Source organism: Vespula vulgaris, chromosome 11 (assembly GCF_905475345.1).
Source record: "Vespula vulgaris chromosome 11, iyVesVulg1.1, whole genome shotgun sequence".
NCBI lineage: Eukaryota > Metazoa > Arthropoda > Insecta > Hymenoptera > Vespidae > Vespula > Vespula vulgaris.
Window position 1 is genome coordinate 7,115,857 of NC_066596.1, and position 22,695 is coordinate 7,138,551.

General features: G+C 30.3%; 2 protein-coding genes across 7 annotated transcripts; one reads left to right on the forward strand and one right to left on the reverse strand.

The window, feature by feature from the left end:
* Positions 1 to 137: 137 nt before the first annotated feature.
* On the forward strand, positions 138 to 6,382 carry LOC127067807 (TATA element modulatory factor). Of its 5 annotated transcripts, none has more exons than XM_051003163.1 (12): positions 142 to 418; positions 702 to 2,388; positions 2,461 to 2,677; positions 2,747 to 2,854; positions 2,931 to 3,209; positions 3,315 to 3,653; positions 3,769 to 3,981; positions 4,071 to 4,217; positions 4,329 to 4,721; positions 4,796 to 5,036; positions 5,131 to 5,254; positions 5,323 to 6,382. In XM_051003163.1, the coding sequence occupies exons 2-12, from the start codon at positions 714 to 716 to the stop codon at positions 5,607 to 5,609; spliced, it is 4,023 nt and encodes a 1,340-aa protein (XP_050859120.1). In that variant the 5' UTR covers positions 142 to 418; positions 702 to 713; the 3' UTR covers positions 5,610 to 6,382. The 5 variants fall into 5 exon arrangements, with proteins under 5 accessions (XP_050859119.1, XP_050859118.1, XP_050859120.1 ...); XM_051003164.1 differs by having other exon boundaries at positions 702 to 1,818; positions 1,978 to 2,677; XM_051003162.1 differs by having other exon boundaries at positions 138 to 418; positions 702 to 2,677; positions 4,796 to 5,006.
* A 1,485-nt stretch (positions 6,383 to 7,867) lies between these two features.
* On the reverse strand, positions 7,868 to 22,511 carry LOC127067806 (serine/threonine-protein kinase SMG1). 2 transcript variants are annotated; one of them, XM_051003158.1, is made up of 16 exons: positions 22,366 to 22,511; positions 21,305 to 21,569; positions 20,967 to 21,187; positions 20,638 to 20,890; positions 20,422 to 20,551; positions 18,960 to 20,307; positions 18,726 to 18,882; positions 17,993 to 18,521; positions 17,565 to 17,752; positions 13,686 to 17,480; positions 13,303 to 13,576; positions 12,932 to 13,194; positions 12,571 to 12,847; positions 10,609 to 12,493; positions 9,534 to 10,496; positions 7,868 to 9,443 (listed from the first exon to the last, which is right to left on the reverse strand). In XM_051003158.1, the coding sequence occupies exons 2-16, from the start codon at positions 21,538 to 21,540 to the stop codon at positions 9,259 to 9,261; spliced, it is 10,704 nt and encodes a 3,567-aa protein (XP_050859115.1). In that variant the 5' UTR covers positions 21,541 to 21,569; positions 22,366 to 22,511; the 3' UTR covers positions 7,868 to 9,258. The 2 variants fall into 2 exon arrangements, with proteins under 2 accessions (XP_050859115.1, XP_050859116.1); XM_051003159.1 differs by having other exon boundaries at positions 21,305 to 21,589; positions 22,366 to 22,499.
* Positions 22,512 to 22,695: the final 184 nt, after the last annotated feature.

A 22,695-nucleotide genomic window follows, 5' to 3' on the forward strand; every position in this document is an offset into this window, starting at 1 on the left:
ATATATATATATATATACATATATATGTACATATATCCAGCCGTGTTTTGAAACTATTACTAATGAGATGAATCAATTGAATAAATTATTGATATTACAATGATAATAAATAAAAATATACAACAAACATTGAAAATTTGTAAAATCGAAAAATCCAATATTTTCACAAATAATGTTGGCAATAAAAAGATAGGTTGACAAGACTGATCTGCTCGAGTTTGTCGACTGCTAATTATGTTTTGACAAGTACACGTAGCTGTTACCTAAGTATTATCAAAACTCATATTTATGTTTTTTAATGCGAAGAGAAATTCACGTAGAAATTCTGATATTGTGAAAAAAAAGGATATTGAAAGAACGTCCCAAACAAAATGTTATTACAAGGCTCACCTAATGGTTCTTCATTCGACTACGTCAAGTAACTTTGTTAATAATTTTAAATAGTTATTTTTTTCATACTTGAAAACATTGATAATTTTATCATTTTTTTTTCGATATATATAAGTTAATCATTTGATTTGTTTATTTACATTATATTTCATATTAATCTTTTTAAGTTATTCTTTTATAACAGAATTTTATTTGTTGATGGCAGTCAAGGTTTTTAAATTATTCATATCTATTAAGAATAAATATAATTTTTGATAAAATAATACCCTTTATCTAGCAATGATCCTTATTGAAATATTAATCTATTTTAGATATGAAGAAGAATGAGTTGGTTTGATGCTACAGGATTTGCCAATTTGGCAAAATCTGCTCTTAAAGAAGCTCAGAAAACTATAGATAAAGCTTTAGATATTAAAGATGAAGAGGAGAAGGTAATTCAAACTCATACGGATGAACCATCAGATTTTTTTGCAACTTGGGAATTAAAAAGCGACGAAGAAAACAATTCACAAACTAAAGTATTGAATCAAAAACAACAGAATACTAGCAGTATATGGGGAAGTTTCACAGGATCATTTTTTGAAATTCCTAAATTTGGAGATAAAAGTACGTCAAGTAATATTAAACATTCCAAATCATTACAAAGTACATCTATAGAAAATGTAGAGAAATGTCAGCTTACACCATCGACGTCTCTTCCTGGAAACTTAACTAGCGAAGAAGTTTCTGTTCTTTTGAAAGAGAGTGAAGAATCACCTACAAATGTTTCAAAAATACCATGTGAAAAACCTAATGTTAATGCATCAAAGAAATCTACAAATGAAATTCTGTTAGAATCTAGTAAACAAAGTGAAAAGTATTCGTCAGAAAATACAAATACTATTAAAGTTGAAATACATGAAACACAAAAGGATATTAATACGGTAAAATGTAATGCGATAGAAAATGACATTACTCAAAATTTAGACGATGTTAATAAAAAGGATAATAAAAAAAATATCAGAGAAAATGAAGTGGAAGAACAGAAAAAAGAAGTTAATCAAGAAGAATCGAATGCATGTAATACATTAAATAGAATATCTATCATTTCTTCTGATAGTGATAAAAAGAGTTTAGAAAGTGTAGAAATTCTTGGTTCTCAATCGAACACAGATTGTACTACAACTCCAGAATCTGATGCTAATTCGGTTAGTGATTCGATAGGTCCATGTGCTGTAGGTCTTAAAGTGAATTCAGAATCAGTAGAAATATTACCAGATAGTCTGGTAACATCTCCAAGTTCTGTAGAAATTCTAGGAGAATGGAAAAGTGATAGTAGTCCTTATTTATCGCCTATAGAACAAAAACATTCTGAATCGTCCTCTATATTAGATAGGGATGATTCTACTACCCCTTGTGGAGACAATATTAATATGTGGGGAGATGAAGGTAATATTATCCAAAAAGACGTTTCATCTTCTAATATATCTCCATATTTATCATCTATGGAGAAAAATAAAACAGATCCTAATAATACTAGTAGTAGTTCATTATCATTACACGATAACTCTGTCACTTCTCAAACAAGTAATAGTTTATCTGTCATAGACAGTAATAAAGCTTCGCCAGAAAGTGTTGAAATAATACCAGATGTTGATGAATTGGATGAATTAAGTTTAGCTGAAGATTCTTATACCTCTGCATCTGAAAGTACTGTGATGACTATTATGGAAACATTTCAACAATATGATCAAACAAAACAAAAACTGGAATTTACTGGTATGAATGTTAAGATGCATGAATCTTATCAGGAAGGCAAACAAGTTTTACTAAAATCTTCTATGGAATCACAATTAAATACAAGTCTTGATTCTTTAAAAGAAAAACACAATTTACATTTACCATTAGAACCTATTACAACTCAACCAATTCATAAATCAGAACATCTAGAGTCTGTAAGCAAAATAATGGAAGTAGATCCATTTAGTCAATTAACGATAGAACCGCCAGAACTTGAAGGTGACAATGAAAATGAACAGTTGCAGAGAACGGAATCAGTTGAATGTAATGATCAAGTTTTAATTTTAACAGATTCTAGTTGCGAAGGAACGCTGATTGAAAGTAGCTCTGAAGATAATGCAACATTAGTTTCTTCTGCTGCTACTAAAGCTGTTGAAACTCATTTAACTACTAGCTCCTATGTAAAAACAATGTTAGCAGATGCAATGGTAGAAAAGCATGAAATTATAGATGTACAGACTCACTCTACAGATGCGCCACGTGAAAATTCACCAATCTCTTCAGAAAGGTGTGTGTGTGTGTATCTCTTTTATAACATTCATATATTTCGTATGTATCTCAACATTGTATTTTCTAGTTTTAGTCGTTCTGATTTGGTAAAAATTGGATCTGATCAAACTAGTGGACATACCAGCGGAGATGAATTAGAAACTACAACATCGAGTGATATTGAAGTAATATCCAGGTATGCAAAACGTTTCATAATAATCGTGAAATTATTTAACTTCAATGGCAATGTATCAAAAATACCTTTTATTTAGTCCTAATGGAGATTCAAGTTCCACTCAGTCAAGGCAAAGTCCAGCAAAATTACAGATATCCAAAGGAAATGATCTGTTGACAAAAACTTTGAAGACAAGAGGTCATTCCAGAGAACTTAGTGAAATTAGTATAGGGTCAGATGAAACCAATTTAGAAATAGAAAAATTATTAAAACGTATACAAGAATTAACCGAAGTGTTAGAAGCGCGAGAATCGAAATTGATTGATGTTAGCAGAATAAATATGGAATTACATGAACAAAACAATACTTTAAGGAAGTAAGTATCAGTTTCAAGTATGTTCAAAGAATATATACTTAATAATAGCTAAACAAAGGATTGTTTCATTGCTAAAAAGAACATCATTCATGCTTCCAATTTCAGACAATTGGATAGTTTTGAAAAACGTGCAGAACAAAGTCAAAACTTAAATCAAATCACAGACGAGTATACGCAACGTTTGTCAGCTTTGGAAAGAAAATTTCAGCAAGCTATAAGAGAAAGAGATACTTTACGAAAAAATCTAGAACAATTGAAACAAGAAGCAGCAACACGGTTGTCGTCCCAAGAAATGTCTAGTATCAATGCAGAAAAGGATGAAATTATTAAAGAGCTTAGAGAAGAAGGGGAGAAACTTAGTAAGCAACAATTATTGCATAGCAATATAATAAAAAAATTGAGAGTTAAAGAAAAAGAAAATGATGCTCTTATCAAACATCAAAAGTATGTATGTGTAAAATAACATTATTTTACACTATTATAGATCATAAGTTAGATTATGATATATATTATAATTCAGTTTATAGTCTCTATTTAAATCTCCTCGACACAATTGCAGAGAACTTATTGAAGAACAAAATTCAGAATTGGAAAGATTAAAACGATCGTTACATGCAAAGGAAGAAGTCGAACGAACACAAATAGAAGCTGTGCATACGTTGACAGCAAAAACAAAGAAACAAGAAAAGGAAATTTTAACTTTACAAGAAAAATTAGATAATGCATTGCACAAAATGGATGCTTACAAAAAAAGTTTAGAAGCTGCAAAATTGTTAGTATACAGTTACGATTTTTATTCCTGTAATTTTTAATAATAGGCATTTCATATTTAATGTCTATATGTCAGTTTCTATTCTATAGGGACTTAACAGAAACAAAGAAGAATTTAATAGATGCAGAACAGGAACTCAAACAAGCTGTAGACAATGCCAGTGAATCGTGTCAACTTTCTGCACAAGTAGAAGAGCTCAAAATTAAGCTGCGCCAAACGGAAGAAGCAAATGTTAAGTTAGTTGTATCTTGTTATTACTCAATTTTAAATTATCGTTTAAATACGCGTACCCGTATATTTCTATCTATAAAAAAAATATATATGTTTTTTTTTTTTTAATAATATAGGAAAGAAGAGTTCCTTAAACATGTGAATAATACCTTATTGAAAAGATTAGCAGATGCAGAAGCAAGAAGTGAAGAATTATCTGAATCTATTTCAACAGCTACAAAACCATTATTAAGGCAATTGGAACAAATTCAAGCAAACTTGTTACACAAAACAAATATTTACATGAAACAGGAAAAAGTACTTAATGAAAATAATGCTGAGTTACAAACAAAATTAGAAAATATACTAGAAATATATCGTGGTTTGAACGAAGAAAATATAAAACTCAAAGCTAAAATATCTCATTTAGAATCAAAAATGAATGCTAAAAATGCAGAGAAAGAACGATTGGAAGAGCTAAATAAAAAATTAATAGAAGAAAATAAAACTCTTGCAGAAGAAAGTTTACGGTAGGAGATTATTACGGAAATAAGAAATGGTAAGAGAAAAAGTCTTCAATAGTTTTAATATATTTTTTATGCAGTCATCAGCAAAGTGTGGAAATGCTTCAACAGTCTCATTCAAATCAAATCACTGATCTCAAAAGAGAGATAAATGCATTAGAAAATAAAGTAGCTATTGAACGTGCAGCTACAGATGCAGAAAAAAGAAAAAATCATGCTATATTAGAACAACAACAAAATATCGACGACGAACTTAGACTTAGCCCTACTCTTAGTATTGAGAGAGACTCTGTGAGTAGTGCAAGTAGTGTATGGCCAGCTGTATGTATATTGAGATTCTTATTTAATTGTAGTTAGAAGATTTAATACTTTCATGTCACAGTGAATAAATGTTTTCATATTGTAACGTTTCCAGTTCAGCGATTCAGTATTTGATAATGGATCAGGAAGGTTCCCTGCAGTTTATGGCAATCTTAGAGCAGGATCCAATAGTACATCTGTGTTCGAAAACTTACAAGCTCAATTAAAGCAGCGAGATGGTATGCGAAATATTCCTTTTTTATATCTTTATGAATAATATATTTATATATATACTTTTAATCTCTAGGTGAAATACAACAACTTCAATGGGAATTATCACGACGTAACATTGAAAGAGATGCGCTTAATGCAGAATTATCTGTATTAACTTTAAAAGTGGAAGATTTAAGCAATAAAATTGTAGAAATACAAGCTTTAAATGAAAATCTAAATGAAATACAGACTAGATATGACGCTCTATTGCAAATGTATGGAGAAAAAGTGGAAGAAAATCAAGAGCTACGATTAGATCTTGAAGACGTCAAGGATATGTATAAAAGTCAAATTGATCACCTTCTTAAAAGGGATACTTAATCAAAAATGTTTTTGAATAATATATATATATATATATATATATATATAGACACACACGTACATACATATACTGTGCTGCCCAAATAGATTTAAACAGAAAAGAGAAATTGTATTTAATATGCCTTATACACTTACATTGAGTGTATTGAAACCTATGCAATTTAAATAATTTCTCAATTTCTAGATGTTTGCATACCAAAAGATATTTTAAGATAAAAATGTGCAAATAATACTGGACAGCAACAAAATATATAAATATACAATTAAGAAACTGAATAACAGTAGTTATTAATAACCTATATAAAAAAATATAGGAAAAACATTTTATAAGAATCAATGAAAGTCTCTTCTTAAAGAGTCGATCATAGATTATGAAATTTAATAACAGAAGTTTTTGTCATATATTGTCTATAATCCTCCCATAGCTGTTATTTGACGCACTTATTACATGATAGAAATTTTCATTTATTATTATTAATTTTTATTCGCATATGCGTATTAAATGTATATTTATATGTATGTACATGATATTGTCTCTATTTGAAAAAAAAAGAGAATAGAGGAATGAGGACATGGGAATATATTATGTTTGAATATTATAGTGTACAATTTGAATTACAATGAAATTTATTCAAACTCATATTCGTCTGTCCTACCTTCTGTTACCATACTGATTACAATGAAATTTTATTGCATAATCAAATTTGGAATTGCATTAGTGTACAAACATAAAACTAAATATACTTCATTATATAATGACATTATTTCTCATATACCTGAAACTATTATATTTTACTAATATTCTTTTTAATTAATCCGTGACACCCCCCTCTCCCTCCCGAGAAATTTATAATGGTAAGCAATCAAAAATTCTTGTAGAAAACTAATATAATTATAGTATAATCTTGGTTGATACAGCATTATTCGATACTACAAAATAAACGCACTATTGTTTTAACAAACATTTTTATTATAAGCAAGAAGAGATCATAATTTGCTCTCAATTTTATTGTTACAAATATTCGATAGTTTAAACGTACGAAATAAAAAAAAATATTTTTAATGTATAGAACATAACATAAATTCTCAAGAAAATTCGTTAAGCTTCTAGAGAATAGATCTTTTAAAACACACTGATAATATAGAAGTTTGGGTGTAAAAACAATTTTGAAGTTTTTTTTCTATTTGGTATTGATGAGATTTTAATACGTGAAAATACATATAATAAAAACTATTTTATCCCTTGATTGAATACCCATATGACAGAATTAATTGAAACTGATAATCTATAAAAGTAAAGTTATTACAAATTGTCTCTACCCTAATATTTAAGATATTTTCAAAATAAAATATATATTTAAAAATGCACAAAATATTAATGAAAGATAGCAAAATAGAAGGTAGTGTTTTTGAATAGCTTGATGTTATTTTTTGAAATTATACTTATATTGTGTCTAATATTCCACAATTTCTTAAGAGAAATTAATGCATAATAATATCAAATATTATTTTCTGTTATTGCACTTCTATTATTTATTGTATATTGGGCATTCATTTTTGAAGGGAAAAAATAGAATCAAACTTTACCTTTTTGTTTTTTAAATAATTATAACTATTTGTAAAAATATATGAAGATCTTTTAAATAATTCTTTTAAATTGAATTTCATCGTGGAACAAAATATTAACAACCCTCCTGTGCTATAAAAATAAATAAAACTTCATATTTTTATTATTAATTAATAATTGTAAAAATAAAATCACTGATCAATATACAACATCGTGTGTGTAGGAGGATTAAAATTTTATTAAATAAAAGATATTTATGTTATGTGAAAATGATTGAGAGTTCATAACTGAATAGATTGTAACACTAATATTGCATTTAAATAAAATTGCAATGCCATGTATACCACAGAACGTGTGACAGGATAAACGTCAAAGAATAAAATCTCCAAGTTTTATCTGAAATAAGACTCTTCACAAAAATTTATAATCATTATACAGAAATATAAAATATTTTAGTATTTAATGGTTTATTTAATGATCAATAATTTCTGCACTCTGGGTAGTTAATTCTGTTCCTCTGTATATCAGATATAATAAAATTATCAATAACTTATTGGATTTTTACAATAGTGATCAATTGGAAAAAATATATTCACACATACTATTGCCAATGGGGAATAATGAACTAAAAAAATTTGATTCTTTTAATTTAGATTAGGAAGATTAATAGGTTTTCGAGATATAAGATCTGTTTTTTTATTTATTTTTTTTTTTTATTTTTTCTTTTTTTTTTATTAGTATTAATATGAAATCAGTAAAGACGAAATTTCATTTGAGCGTTCATACATCAATTTAAAAATTGGAGAATCTATTAATTTTATAGCAACCTTGGTCCCTCTGAATACCCAGATGTACTTTTTTGCATATGAAAAGTGAAGTATTATACTTTTTAATTCTATCCATGATCTTATTTTACTACCCTGTCTGCACGTCGCTCCTGCATACATGCGTATAAAATTATAAATTGTACTGTTATAAATTATAAAGTGATCTTCTACTGAACATATATCAGCAATGAAACTCATAAATAACGACATCAGATTTATAGTATTCTGACAAGAAAGTGCTTCTCATGCTGTACATTATAGTCATAGATGCTGTTATCACGATCATCATAGTCGTTGACACTTACATCGTTATAGATCTTCTCAGTACGATTCTCAGCTGAACATTTTTCTCATTAATATTTCTCATTGATACTTCATTATTGTAAACACCCGGCAGATTCTATGTTTTTCCCAAACATTATAAACCTTTGATTAAATAATACCTTAAACTTTAGGAAAAAGAAACTTAATACCCAATGTCGATCAAATTATTCTTCCCATATTGTTGTTCAGCTGTAAGTGACGTATCAACGTTAATGTATTAGACTTTTACACAGTAAACATAATATTTACCTGTACCAATTGGGTATTAATGTATTATTTTCTCTTTTTGTTAATCATTTATTATATACCTTCTTTTCACACAGACCACCGCGTTCCACTTGTATTATCTCAATTTTCAACTTTTGGAGTTTCCCATCTTACTTGTATCAATACTTTATCTTTATTTATCAAAACTTTTGCAGGCTTAACATTGAATAAGATTTCTTTCAATACATTCTGCAAGTTTTCCCTTTCTTTCAATAATAACCACCCTACTTGCAACATTATGTTCTGAACTCTACTCTGTTAAAACTTTCCAAAAACATATGTTTTCTTCTGCATCGTTTAACAAAGACGAAAGATACGATAGAGCTTATTGAAGTAGAGCATTAAGCAATCTGATAGAATACCATGACCAGTAAGATAGGAGAGGATTGTACGAACAACATAGACGATCGTTTTGAGATAATCATAGAATCAGAGCCCAGAGTAGTTTTAGTCAGCTCGCAAGATTTTTCGTTGCGTTGGCACAGCCGACCATTAACCGGACTTGTGTTGACTTTTCTCCCAGGTGATATATCACCAGGTCGTATTACACCTGATCGTACAGACGTCTTTGCCTCTACGTTGTAGAGCACCGAATGGTACAAATTAGAGTACCATATGAGACGAGAGTTTAACCATCAACGCGTTTGCGTTTGCTTTCGTTCCTTCAAACCCATGGTGTCCAGCCCTCATATAAGAGAGCTAAATTATCAGTGCTTTGTGCTTCACGTATTACATATTCCACTTGTTCGGCCGTCGTATACTTGCGCGTTGGATATGGATCTCGTCCCTCTAATTTCATTCTCACGCGTCGCCATACATTTAGCGCATACGCATTTCGTTCTTGAACAGCTATTATAAATAAACGAATAGGTTATTTATTTTATAGGAATATTTTTCATGAAATAATATAATATATTTATGCGTAAAAGACATACACACCTTTGCCTGTAGTTGGATCCCTAGCTAAAGGAATTCCCTTTTTAGGACTAAGACATACGCTATCTTGTCTCATTAATTTAGCTTTCTTTTTAAGAGAACATTCTTTCTCTGATCCTTTATTTGGATTTAATCTGTGTTCGCTAGCAAATTCCAACAACTCGTTATATAAGTTCGGTACCATAATCGCCATATTCTCTAATTCAGACTTTATACCAATGCCTCTTGTGGGATCTAAATTGTCTGATTCTAGTTCTTTCACGACCGTAGATAAGGTTTCGGTGAATGATCGATAAGTATTTAAAAATTCTTGCAGTCCGATAATATTTTCTTGCTTAACCATAGTCTTTAATAGAACTCGAACATCGGACATTAATTTATGATGTTCTGCAAGTATATTCTGAAGGCTTGTCACTCGTCCTCTTAAACAATCATGTGCATTGTGTAAAATATCTTGCTTTTCTTGTAATTTCTTTTGCGTATCAATGATCGCCTCAGAAATAAGTTTCTCTGCTTGTTTCAACCAGTTAGCATCGACATTGTTTTCTAACTGTAACAATTCAATAAGACTTTCTTCTATTGGACTAACGGTAATTGTTAAATTTACTGTTAACAAACAACTCTCTTCCCAATGCTTAACAAGCTTGATAAAATTTGCATCGTGGGTAACACTTTCCGATGTTCTAGTCCGTAATGCTTCGTAATGTAATATAGAATTACAAGTATTGATAACAGCAGCTGCGAGATTATGTTGTTGCGTTAATTTTTCACACGAAGATAACACCGCATTGTCGAATGCAGACATGACTTCGCCTAATGCTGGATTTGCACCAGCAGCCCATTTTAAACGCTGAATAGCGCTGGACACCAGATTTTGTTGCTGCTCTCGTGCCTCGCATACTCTTGATTGTAAATTAGATAAAGCTGCAGCTGTTTTTCTTAATTCCAACATAAAGGCGGAACGATCTAAAAACAAAAAATATGTATATGTGTGTGTGTGTGTGTGTCTATATATATATATATATATATATATATATATATATTATCAATTTGAAAATATTACATCAACGTAACTTACTTAATGGATTTATGGGACTCATATTAGATCTCAGTAGAAAATTATCTTCGTGTAACCAATTATGTGCTGTTAGCTGGAGTTGCAATCTTTGCACACTAGCTCGTGCTAATTCAACACCTTGTTGCGCCAGTCTTGCACTTTGCTTTCGTCTCCATGCGCTCTCTAACGTACTACTCAATGCACTAGCTTGAGCTAAAACAGATCCCGTAAACAAACCTTGTTTTAAACATAAGTCAACCATCTTTCTACATAATTCCTCGATTGAAACTTTGCTCTCTGCTCCAATATCTCTTTGTTCAATTTCAGTAGTAACATTTAATCCCATTCTTTGTAGTAGAAAACACAATGCAATGGCGAGCGTTTGGGTCGTTACTCCAAGGAGTTGTCTCGAGACATAATCTGCAGTAAATACTCTTACTGGCTTGTTTAATCTTTCGTCGTCATAAACATTTGCCATTTCCCCTCTAAATGCTGTAGCGATATCTCTACACATTATAAAAAATTCTTGTATTGTATATAATCTCTTTATCAGGAAAATATCTTCTAAAACTTGCCGTGCTGCTTTATTAAATATAGGCGCAGCCATTTCTTTAGCTTCTCTGATTTGATCGATCTTTTTCCAATTTAGTGGAATATCAAGGGAACTCAATGTAATCACCAAAGCATTACCTTCCATTTGTAACTTTTCAAACAATCCATTGAAACCCATTAAAAGCATTTGACCGGGTGTTAATGTTTCATCGTGATTAAGTTCTTGAATATCTGCAGGTCTAGATAGCAACGTTTCGAATCTTGATCTCATATTAGATACTAAATTTTGTACCATAGCATGTGGACTCTCCATTTCCATTACAGTAAATCTAAGGTGTATTTCCAGTTGTCTAAGAATATCACCTAGGGGTATTCCTGTCGATATGATTATTTCATTTAATTCGTTTATCATCCTAATTACAGTTGGTTCCTCTGTAATAATTGTCTTCATGGCTTCTGGTAAAATAATTGTATGAAAATTATAATTAAGCTCTTGTAATCCTTTATAGATAGAATCGGCACTTTTAAGACATTTCAATACAAGGGATATTTTTGGATCGTTATTCGTTTTATGATTTTCAGGTATCAATGTAACAAGTTCAGATATCAATGATGACATCAATCTCATTTCATCTAAAAACCAATCTCCTTCCCGTGATGTGAGATCAACTAAACAATCTCCTGCACATTTAGCAGCTCCTTCCATCATTAAATATCTTTTGTTCAAAGCACAAAGCGCTGTTATATTAACGCACTCAAGTGCTCTTTCTGCACCTTTTTCACGTCTTAAAAATCCTGTAATCTGAACTCTTGATTCCGTATATGCCTTTTCAATTCTACTAATTGCTTCTGGTAGACCCTCAGATACCATCCTTTCATAAGCTTTTTTAAATCTCTCATTTGCTTCATTCAAGATGGCTTGCATATGATAAGAAAATGTCACTATTTGTTGTTCCTGAGAATTATTTCCATTAATTTGACCAAAATTTGCTTCAAATTGTGTTATGACTTCATGACAAGTTTCCACTGTTCCTGATGCCAGCAACTTGTTTGCCCAAGCATGGTAAACAACAGTACGATGTTGTGAAACAATACTTATTGGATAAAGATTACATATTGCTGAATATTGACTCATAAGATCCAAACAACTACGAATAAGAATAGACTGTTGAGTAGCTAATTGTGTTAATTCATTCTCAGATTGCTCACACTGAAGGATCATTTGATTTTGACCAGCATTTTGTAGAAATTCTTTAACGAGATCAAAAACAACATGATCTTCTCGTGTAGCTGATGTTCCTAATTCCGTTAGCCATTGGCCTAGTTGTGGTCCTCTCACAGAAGCCAATGCAATCTAAGAATATCATTTGCAAAATTCAATGAATTGTAGTTTACATTTTTTTATATACAAATAAAAAAAAAAGAACTTACATTGTGCATGTTAATTTGCTTTTCACATTCATCTATTTTTTCTTTCAATCCTATTCTGGCTTTTTCATGCGCATCTCTTGCTCGTTTAAACGTATTATATCTTTTTACCACCGAATACAAAGCATGATTACGTCCCATTGCCTGAGCCTCTTTTACTAATGCAAGTTGTTGATGTCTATCTTGCAATAAATCTTGACACTGCTGTGATGCTTCAGTTGCCTCAATCCAACATGTTAAGTGATGACACAGCAAAGGAAAAGTTTTAACTAATTCATCCCTATAGGACATATAATTATGAGATAAATAAACTATATAACTTGTAATATATAAATAGCTAAATAAAAATATCTCAAGAATATACCTGTTTGCAAGCCATTCTGCTCGCATTTCTGCTATTCTAACAGCAAACATAGCTCGTGTAAGTTCCTGTTCTAATTGTTTTCGTCCTATACCAGTACATCTTGCTCTAGCTTGGCATGCTCCATAACTTGCGATACTATTATCAGCTCCAGCTCTCCAATCTACCAGAGGATCATATACAAATGCTTCCAATAAAGTAAGTAACGTTTCTCGTCCTCTACGCATAACTCTAAGAGTATGTTCACAGGCCAATCGAAATATACCCTGTAATATAATTATACCAAATTAGAAAGTAATACTAAGATAAAATAGGAAACATAATTCCTATATAAGTAAAAATATCAATACAATAAGTAATGTAAATTAACTGACCTCGACACCAGTTACACCTAGTGCAGCTTTGATATTGGGCGTCATTCTGAAAGGTACTTTTTCTGGGACACGTAAAGTCTTTCCTTTTTCAAAGCATACATTATAATCTATATGTACCACTTCTCCAGTATTAAGATCAACCAATACATTATCTAAGTGCCTATCACCCAAGCCTATAATGTAACCAATAATTGACATAACAGCAACAGAATATGAATAATTTTTAGTTGCCTGCCACCAACATCCCGCATTAATGCTGTTACACCAGATTTCTCTAAAATTCAGCAAAGTTTATATGTAAGCAATATTGATCATTTATAAATTTTTAATACTATTCAATATTACTTTTGAATTAACAATAATACTTTAGAAAATTTACTAACTTAGCCAATAAATCCTTTGGAGTCTCTGCCATTAATTCTGATAATACTTGTTTAAGCACTTGAAGAGGCCATTCTTTCCTATTATCCAATGCGATACCTCTTTCATTCAGTAATGGAGTTAATTTATTATAGAACAATTCAGAAGGTCGCAAAATTGCTGTGTTTCCACTTTTATTTGCCATTGCACTTTCTCTTTGTTGCCAACGTTTGTAAAGAACAAATAATGGCGTAACGCCATCAACCCATTGTATAAGACCAGATCGTGGACCCAAAGGGATGACAGAATAATGACGTGCTCTATAAACTTTCTTGGTATCATTGTTTTTAGACATCATAGTATTACATATATTTAAAAACTGCATGATTCTTTCATCAAGATGTAAGTCTTCTAATCCTTTAAATAAATATGTATAAGTATAACCGTCCGAACCATGAAACATAAGCTTTTTTGGTTTTGTTTTAGTTGGTAATATTTGTACGTTGTTATCAACAGATTTAATAGTAACAACTTTATTGCCAATAGCAGCAACACCTGGCATAGCGATGCATGTATCCTTTAAATTAGCTAATACTGGGCTAATATCTGTCATTGACAATGAATAAGTAGTGCGTTTTTGTACACGTTGCGCTAATTTCGTTTCTAAATGTTTTAAAGACAATCCAGCCATTTGAGGTTTTGCAGGATTTTTCGGATTATTTAATCTACTAATTACTTCTTGAATCGTAGGGCCAAACTTGTCTTGAAAACTTTTTTCATGTGGAGTTTCTGCTGATACAGATGTCATTGCTAAAAGATTTTCAAGGATAAATACTATTGGTTTCAAAATGATCCTATGCTTTTCAGCAATTAACTTATCTTTCTCTTCTGGGGTAAGCCAAACATTGTCTTGTACTTTTTGAACTTCGAATTCAAGCTGTTCAAATCTCTTGCTAATTTCTGTGTGATGTTGACACAATGTTGCTAACCATAATTCATCCCATAACAGCGTAATTCTACGAAGTTCCTTAACAAGTATTTTCACTTGACTAACGGAATCTGGGATTCTATTAGATAGACAATCAACTAATTGCGCAAAACAAGCATCCATAAAGCCTTGATTTTCATCGTTATAAGTAGATTCATTATCCTCTTCTATGTAATCTAAATCATTATGCTGGGATGTATCATTTTCTGCCCTTTCATAAACCACTTTGTCATAATTTTTTCTTTGGCCAGAAACAGCTCCTACTACAGCAGGAAAAGTTATCAAATGGGGGGAATTTTCTGCCACTCTACATAAAAGTTCGGAAACTTGGGTTCGCACATATGCTTCTGGATGACTAAGTCTTGAAAATAATTGTGGTATAATTTCTTTCCATGGACCAGTGGGCGTCGTTGAAAGTCCAGATTCAAGTACATTCTGAAGTTCTAGAGCATGTTTAACAACAAGACGTAAAAGCCTTAGCGTAGCTGTGATAGTATCGCAATTGTTGTTTTCATTATTTGCTAATTGCAAATATTTAAAATAAGCATTTGCAGACAATTCATAATAAGAATAAATTCGTTTCTGAGCTTGCCTCCATATATCAACTAACATTCCAAGGTGTTCATTACTAGCATGACATAAAATCGGAACATTTCGTAATTGATTTTCTATCATCTCTGATGTATTTATATCGTTCGTATCTATATCACCCTCATCTTCTGGAATGGTTTTGTTTTGACTTAATATTGAAAAAATCGCGTTAAGATCATTTTCTGTAATATCTATAGGTAACAAAGACTGTATATTTATTCGATCTGTATCTGTAAGTTGACCAGAATTGGAATTATCAACAATTTTTCTACCCCATTTGTAGCACCATGCTGCAAAGCTAGACCATGCTAAAGGCAGATCAGGACATTGATTTACACCTAACTGCATTAACTTCCCAATTATCATATCTGACGTAGGTATCAAATCTGTTGTATCTCCAAACAATTTATTCATTAAACCATCATTGTGGACAGCTTCAAATCGTAATAAATCTTCTAACTGATGATTATCAGTTATATTAGCATCTTGTTGTATCCATTTACTAAGAGTGAGTAGAAGTTTAGTTCCTGTTTCTCTTAAGTCTGCCAATTGTTCTCCACCTACAATAGATTGAGAAATTCCTAGTGATGTGGCACTGCATACTTTCAATGCTTCCTCTATATTTTCCATATCATATAGCAATTTTGCAAATTCTCTAAACGCGCGCATATTATTTTTAGACCATTTTACATGCATAGATTCTGTAAGCATTTTTTCTATAATCTCTGTAAAAGTACAGTCCTGTATATCTTTGATCTGGAATAAGTCTTGCTCAATTTCAAAGTACTTTATCATCTCCCGTTTTGCTAAATTAAAATTGCCTTCTTTCCTTGCACTTCGAACCACATGTAATCTCAAGCTAGCCACTTCGTTAGAGATAGCATTATTTGTTTTACAGAAATAATCTGACCACCATAAAATTTGTGTCAAAATATTAGTACTCAAATTATTAATTTTATCCTCTTTATATAATTCGAATACATTGTTTTGTTTTCCAGCTAATAAATTTTTCAAGCCAGTAGCAGAATATTGTATTAATACAGAATCACTTAGATATTCTGAAGGTACATTTCTTAAGCCTTCCTCCATTGTTTTTGCAGCTACTTTCTGACATCTCTGTATGTCTTTGTCGAACGAAGTTTTATACTCATTGATATAAGCACTCATTGCAATATTAGTTAATGTGTTATTGCATTCAATAAGAGTCTTGGCACAACTCCAATTTGTTCTCGTTTCTTCATCCAATAGGTTCCAATTAGATAATTCTTCCATAGAAATAATTTCACCAGCTTCAAACTTTTTTAGACATTTTGCCTGCTGAGGAACTATATTTTCCATCATCTGCTTTTTTAGGAGCATATTTTTTTCTTGTGACAGAATATCACTTTCTATCACTTTCCATGTTTCCAACTGAAACCAATCGTTAACAGCTCTATAACACTTAGTAAGATGCTGCATACAAAATGTTGCTACTTGATTGTCACCATCTATTTTTGCACCTCTTGTATCTTCATCCATGGTATACCAATGCTCTTCGATAATTTGTTTATAATTTTCAGCAGCTGATTCATAATGACCAGCAGCTTCTTCCATTGCTGCTTTCAGCCAAGGAAATTTCCTATCCTTTTCTTTCGTATAAATATAAAGTCCTTGTAATGCTTCTGCTTCTCCTAACATAACCATAGCTTGAGCTGTGCAAAGAGTTGCTCTCTCGAACTCAATACCTTGAGTATTTTCACAAATACTTAAATCTTCTAAAAGTCTTTGACCATTTCTCAGAGCTGCTGTTGCCAATCCCGAATGTAATGAAACAACGCATAAAGCCAAACGAATGCGATTTAACCATTCTTTACATGTAGATTTATTAGTGTGGAAGAAAGTTCGTACTGGTTTTGATAAGGGTGATAATGCTACTGCACATCCCTCTGCAGCATTGTGAATAACTCTTTCTAAATGTTCCAGGAATTCTATAAAAAGCCTTACACGTGTGTGCTCATGCAACAGATAATCTAAACCACGATTATCTTTTTTCACTATTTCTGGATTGTATGATATCTCACGAGCTAAAATTTTCAAGGCTCCTTCAATACTTGTAAATGTTTCTTGTGGTTTCCCAAGAGAAGTACGCAATTTATTAATCACGCAATGTTGTGCAGCTTCTAGGCCACACCAAAAAAATAAGAAAGAACAATTTGCAAGTGCCAGTGCATACATTTTTGTCATTATTTCATTTTCAGACCTTTAAATGCAAATTAATAAATAATTGAGAAATTAATGATGAATAAACATAATTAAAAAATAAAAATTAAAGATTTAAACTTACACTGTTGGCCAGCACAAAGTAAATATTTCAGCTAAACCAGATGCATCAATATAATGTTCTTGCAATAAAAATGCCATATAGGTTTTAAAATATTGTGCTTGCATTTCCCCATTGTTGTTACCTCTCATGTGTAATCTTTGTGCAAGGATTAAAGATTCTAATGAATAACTCTCAATCTCTTGAAATTTCTAGAAAATATACACGTACGAAATACACACAAAACATACTATAATAGAAAATATATAATTTTGTATATATATATAATTATAATTATATATAAATATAATTTTATATATATATATAAATAATCAAATAAAAAATTTTGTATTTTTATTCTTCATAAAGTTGCAACTTAAATGCAAAAAAAATTTTTTAGAGTTAGAATAAATGTAAAACTTTTTATATTTCATTTCATAAAAACAACTTACCTTCGTTTCTGACGGTAAACATTCTTTATTCAATTTTGGAATAACAATATTAAGAGGCACGTTCATAAGTAGTTGACTATACTTTTCACGTACATGCTTGTCATATGAAGTCAGATGTAACATTGCAAAGTCAACAATACTTGAATAAATTTCTTGTCGCCACACAACATTTTTTGAACTCAATAAAATTTCAAAAATAGAACAAATAGCAATTAAAATATCATGATCAGTTGTAGCACCACAAGCAATTAAACTGGTAATAACATTTTCACATTCCTTAGTTTTACTCAAAATACCAATGTAATTTTCAGATTGTATACAAATCTCTTGCATCCAATTAGATAAAAGTAATAATGTTCTATTTGGACTTCTTTTGTTATAAGTCTTTGCTATAAGATTAAGTATTATAGATAAATGACCGCTTGTAGGTGAAGTAGTTGGTACATCTAACGTTCCAGGAAACATATCTATTGGGCGGCATGCAGTTGTTCCTGTTATTAAACTAGAGCTTGGTACAAAATGATTATACCTGCAAGAATTTCAAATTACATAAAATATTCTAATTTAATAAATTTAATACTTAAATAATCAATTTTATATAAATAAAAAATTTTCTAATAAAAAATTATTAAATTTGTATATTTAGCAATTCTTATGTATTTTTAAATTGATAAAATAAATATATTTTTCATATATATTTATAAAAAAAAAAAGAATATAAAAAAGACATTACCTAGAGCAATGTGCATAAAGCAAATACAAAATGCTGTATTGTAGCAGTGGACTGGCAATAGATAATCCTGGGTCATATGGTTTTAATTTAACAGCAAGAAGTTCTAAGATAGTTGGTTTTAATGCCCACATTCCAATTATTGAATTACTTGCATTTGCTGGAAAGTAATTAAGATTTCAAATATTTGAACATTAATGAAAATGATATATGTCTACTTTTATTATTATATCTTACCTATATCTGAAAGTGCACGTAGAATAAAAATAATAACAATTTCTGCATCTGACTTTTTATATTGCACATCAGTGAAAGGATTGTCTATGACTAAACAATCAATATCTCTTAGAATAAGTTTGTAAGCCATTTCTAAATCAGCTAATATATATCTGTATGCCTCTTGTAGTAATGGTATGTTCTTCAAACTCAAGAGACTGTGATATACACCAAGGCTAGCACTTTGTATGGATATAGAATTTCTGAACCTTAATTTTAATAAGGTTGAATTTTTTCCAAGCAATTTATGCACCAGTTCCAAAGGTAAATTTGCTGATACCTCTTTTATTACTTTTGAGATAGTATTCAACATAGAAATAATTGTATCATCCCAAAAAATGTTGACTCTTTGCAATTGAAGATCGATAAATTTATAAAGTAGATCGTGATTTTTAGTTACGCGACTTTGAATGTATCCTAGGAGCAAAAATGCACATTCATTTGCTACCATGATCAATTCCTCTTTTTCTTCTGACAGATCAACATTTTTTTTTCTTTTTAATTCCATTGAAGCGAGTATGTTCATCAAAGATTGTTCCTTTTCTTTTGTTAGGATATCTTTATTAAGCATAATTTTAGAATTTCTATTATCATTTCTCTTGTTAATATATAAACATTTGAGCATCTTTATTAAATTCTCTTCACTAATTTCTTCCTTGTTAAAACTTTTTAAAAGTGTTTCAATATACTTTTGTGATGAATGCATATGCCTTGCACATTTAATTACATTTTCAGTATTTTCAAATGGTGCAATAAGATTTTGCGACCACTCCTCATAACCTTCATTTAACTCAATTGCTTTTACTACAGTTTTCAACATCTTTGATAGGCAATCCATTAAAAAGGACCATTGTACATTAGGTGTAAGATTAGGATTCAAATGATCAGATATACTTTTAGTCACAGTATTAAATACAGATATCAAAGATGTAATACGAAGTATACATTCTTTAGGTGTTGGAGATGTTTCGTCGTTAGGTGAATTTCTGCCAGATTCAGGTATAGTTAATTCTTCGTCATAACTTTCCATGTCTTCCAAAAATTGTCCTAATAAAGTCAATGTAAATTGCAAATCTGCAATCCAAAATGTTCGTAACTTTTGCAAGCTTTTACTTGCATAAGCTACAATGGATCTTTGTTGTGTTGAATCTATGTGCCAACCCACTAAAATATCGACTGTATCACGAAAATGATTGGAAAAAGTCTCAGGATATGATTCAATTAATAATAATATGGCATCCACTGTTGCCACCAATAAATCTGATCTATCAACATTTTCCAATGTTGATTGCAATTGTGACATCATAGACTGAAATAAATAAATTATAATTATATATCTTGTTTTCATCATGCAAAGAATACCTAAAACATATATTTTTTTAAATATATTTTGTATATTAAAAAAAATTTTTTTTATGTATACCACTGAGAATTCCTTTAATCTTGGTGTTTCTGCATCCAATTTAAGCATTTCAACAAAAGATTTTATTAGAAGACATTTTATGTCATCTTTTCTTTCCAAGGAATACTTACTAAAAGTCCATTCTATAAATCTAAAATAACAAAAATAAAGTTAATCTTCACCGCGAAGATAAACATTTTTTCTACTTATAAATTTATAACAAATTATTATGAATACCTTTTGAAATCTTGATCTACGACATATCCGATACGACCTAAACATTTTGTCACATGTTGCTTTGCATCTGGTCCAGGACCAGAATGTAAAATATCTAATAAGCTTTCACAGATATGTTCTAAGTTCCGTCGTATATATCTTTGATTTTCAGGTGCTAGTATACCTTCTTGTACTTGTTTGCAAAGCATCATGAAATGATCATAATCATCCTCACGGCATAATCGCCTCAGAAGTTTGGAAATTCTGGAGTCCTCTATAATGCAACACAATTATTATTAACACGAATACAAAAGACAGATATATAGCTATAGAAAATAATATATTTGAACCATTTATTCTTTTATCATCATAGTATTTGTTCTGGGAATTTTCCTGATTTTTCAGCGATTCTTGAAACTTGGGTTTAGGTGTAGAATGATAACTGGATTCTGTATTCGCATCACGTTCAGATGTTTTCTTAAAACCCCGGCCACGTAAGCCTCCTCTGCCACGATCTCCTGAACTGCTACCACGAGCCATTCGAGGTTCATTGCGTGGTATCCCACTAATTCTACGATAAGATTTGAACATTATAACGAAATTTTTCAAAGTCATTAAATATAATATAATATTACATGTAGATAATAAGGCAATGAAGAAATATATTTTATTAAAATAAAATATATACCTTGGTTTAAATTTGGAGAATGAATGATCTGATAAATAATTGTTGGAATTTCGTTGGCAAATGACCAAAGTGCCACGAGGGACATTAAACTCGTTAATTCCGTAGCTAGTCAAAGTACCTCCTTCTCCTTTTTCAATATCACTTCCTTGACTATTACAAGGAGACTCTTCAAGCGTCTCTGAGTTCCTCAGTCCACGTAACTTCGTGTTAGTATTAAAGCTCCCACAGCTATTCATTACATTACTCTGCGGATGGTCTGCATGACCTATATTTCATAGATATAACCTATGATTAATTAAAATACTTAGACATATCAAAATATAAATAATAAAAATATAATATATATAGTATATTATATTCATTAATTCGCAAATAGATAGATGCAATCAAATACATTGTTCTTTCAACACATTGGGACACAAATATACACAGATATTTCAATTTGTTTACACGACCATTCTCTTATCATAATATTATTTCACAAAACTATTTTAATGTTCAAACATTTTCTCAAAGATGCATAATTATTTCCACTCCTTAGTTATTATCATAAATATATTATGTATTATAAAAAACGCTCTTCTGTTGCTCAATGATAACAATGAAAATTAAAGTCACATAGCTTGTATTTTATAGCAATTTAATATATGTCATAATTGCCCAAAAAAAACAATTCTACATAAATAATCTTGATTAGGACAAATATTACGAAAAAAGCAACGTATCATAACCAAATACGTAAAGTAAAATGTAATTGAACAGATCATTTCGAAAAAAAATAGACAAAAGTATATCTACGGAAATATAAAATTATTTATAAGATAAATTAAAGTTTCATATATATATGTATGTATGCATATATATATATAAATATATATATGAATATATATGAATGTGATATATATATATACACACACTTTTGTATAGAAATATTTTTAATATTAAACTATAAAGGAAACGGACAGATCGAATTATAAAGAACAACGTATCGAAATGTAGACACCTTCTATGTCTGTAACGCATAACATTAGGAAATAATTTATTATTAACATTAATATTACCTTTTTTCGACAATAACTTTTTGTGAAATGTACTAAATATTGTGCAATCGATTAATCAAAAAAGAAGCATAAGCTAATCAGCGCACAACATGCGTGATTTTCGCAAACCATGTAGCAAACGCATACTGAACATTTGCATAAACAAAATAGTTCACAGTATGGGTACTCTGATACTGTACGTTACAAACTTTAAGTCCATTCTTATGATCCCTATTCTGTTAAGGTTGCATTCAAAATATTTGTTGAAAACAGACAAATTCTTTATTATATGAAATAATATAAGAAAATTTATTAAATATATTTTTCAATTAATTAATTTAATTTAGAATT

Bases quoted from the DNA above. Each gene is read 5' to 3' on its own strand.
- LOC127067807 (XM_051003160.1), top strand. From the start codon at position 714: ATGAGTTGGTTTGATGCTACAGGATTTGCCAATTTGGCAAAATCTGCT. The intron at 3,654-3,768 runs GTATGTATGTGT...ACACAATTGCAG, and splicing joins GCTCTTATCAAACATCAAAA to AGAACTTATTGAAGAACAAA. The intron at 4,218-4,328 runs GTTAGTTGTATC...TTAATAATATAG, and splicing joins ACGGAAGAAGCAAATGTTAA to GAAAGAAGAGTTCCTTAAAC.
- LOC127067806 (XM_051003158.1), bottom strand. From the start codon at position 21,540: ATGAATAGCTGTGGGAGCTTTAATACTAACACGAAGTTACGTGGACTG. The intron at 20,552-20,637 runs GTATTCATAATA...TTGTTATTTTAG, and splicing joins GTAGATCAAGATTTCAAAAG to ATTTATAGAATGGACTTTTA. The intron at 18,522-18,725 runs GTAATGTCTTTT...AAATTCTTGCAG, and splicing joins CTTTATGCACATTGCTCTAG to GTATAATCATTTTGTACCAA.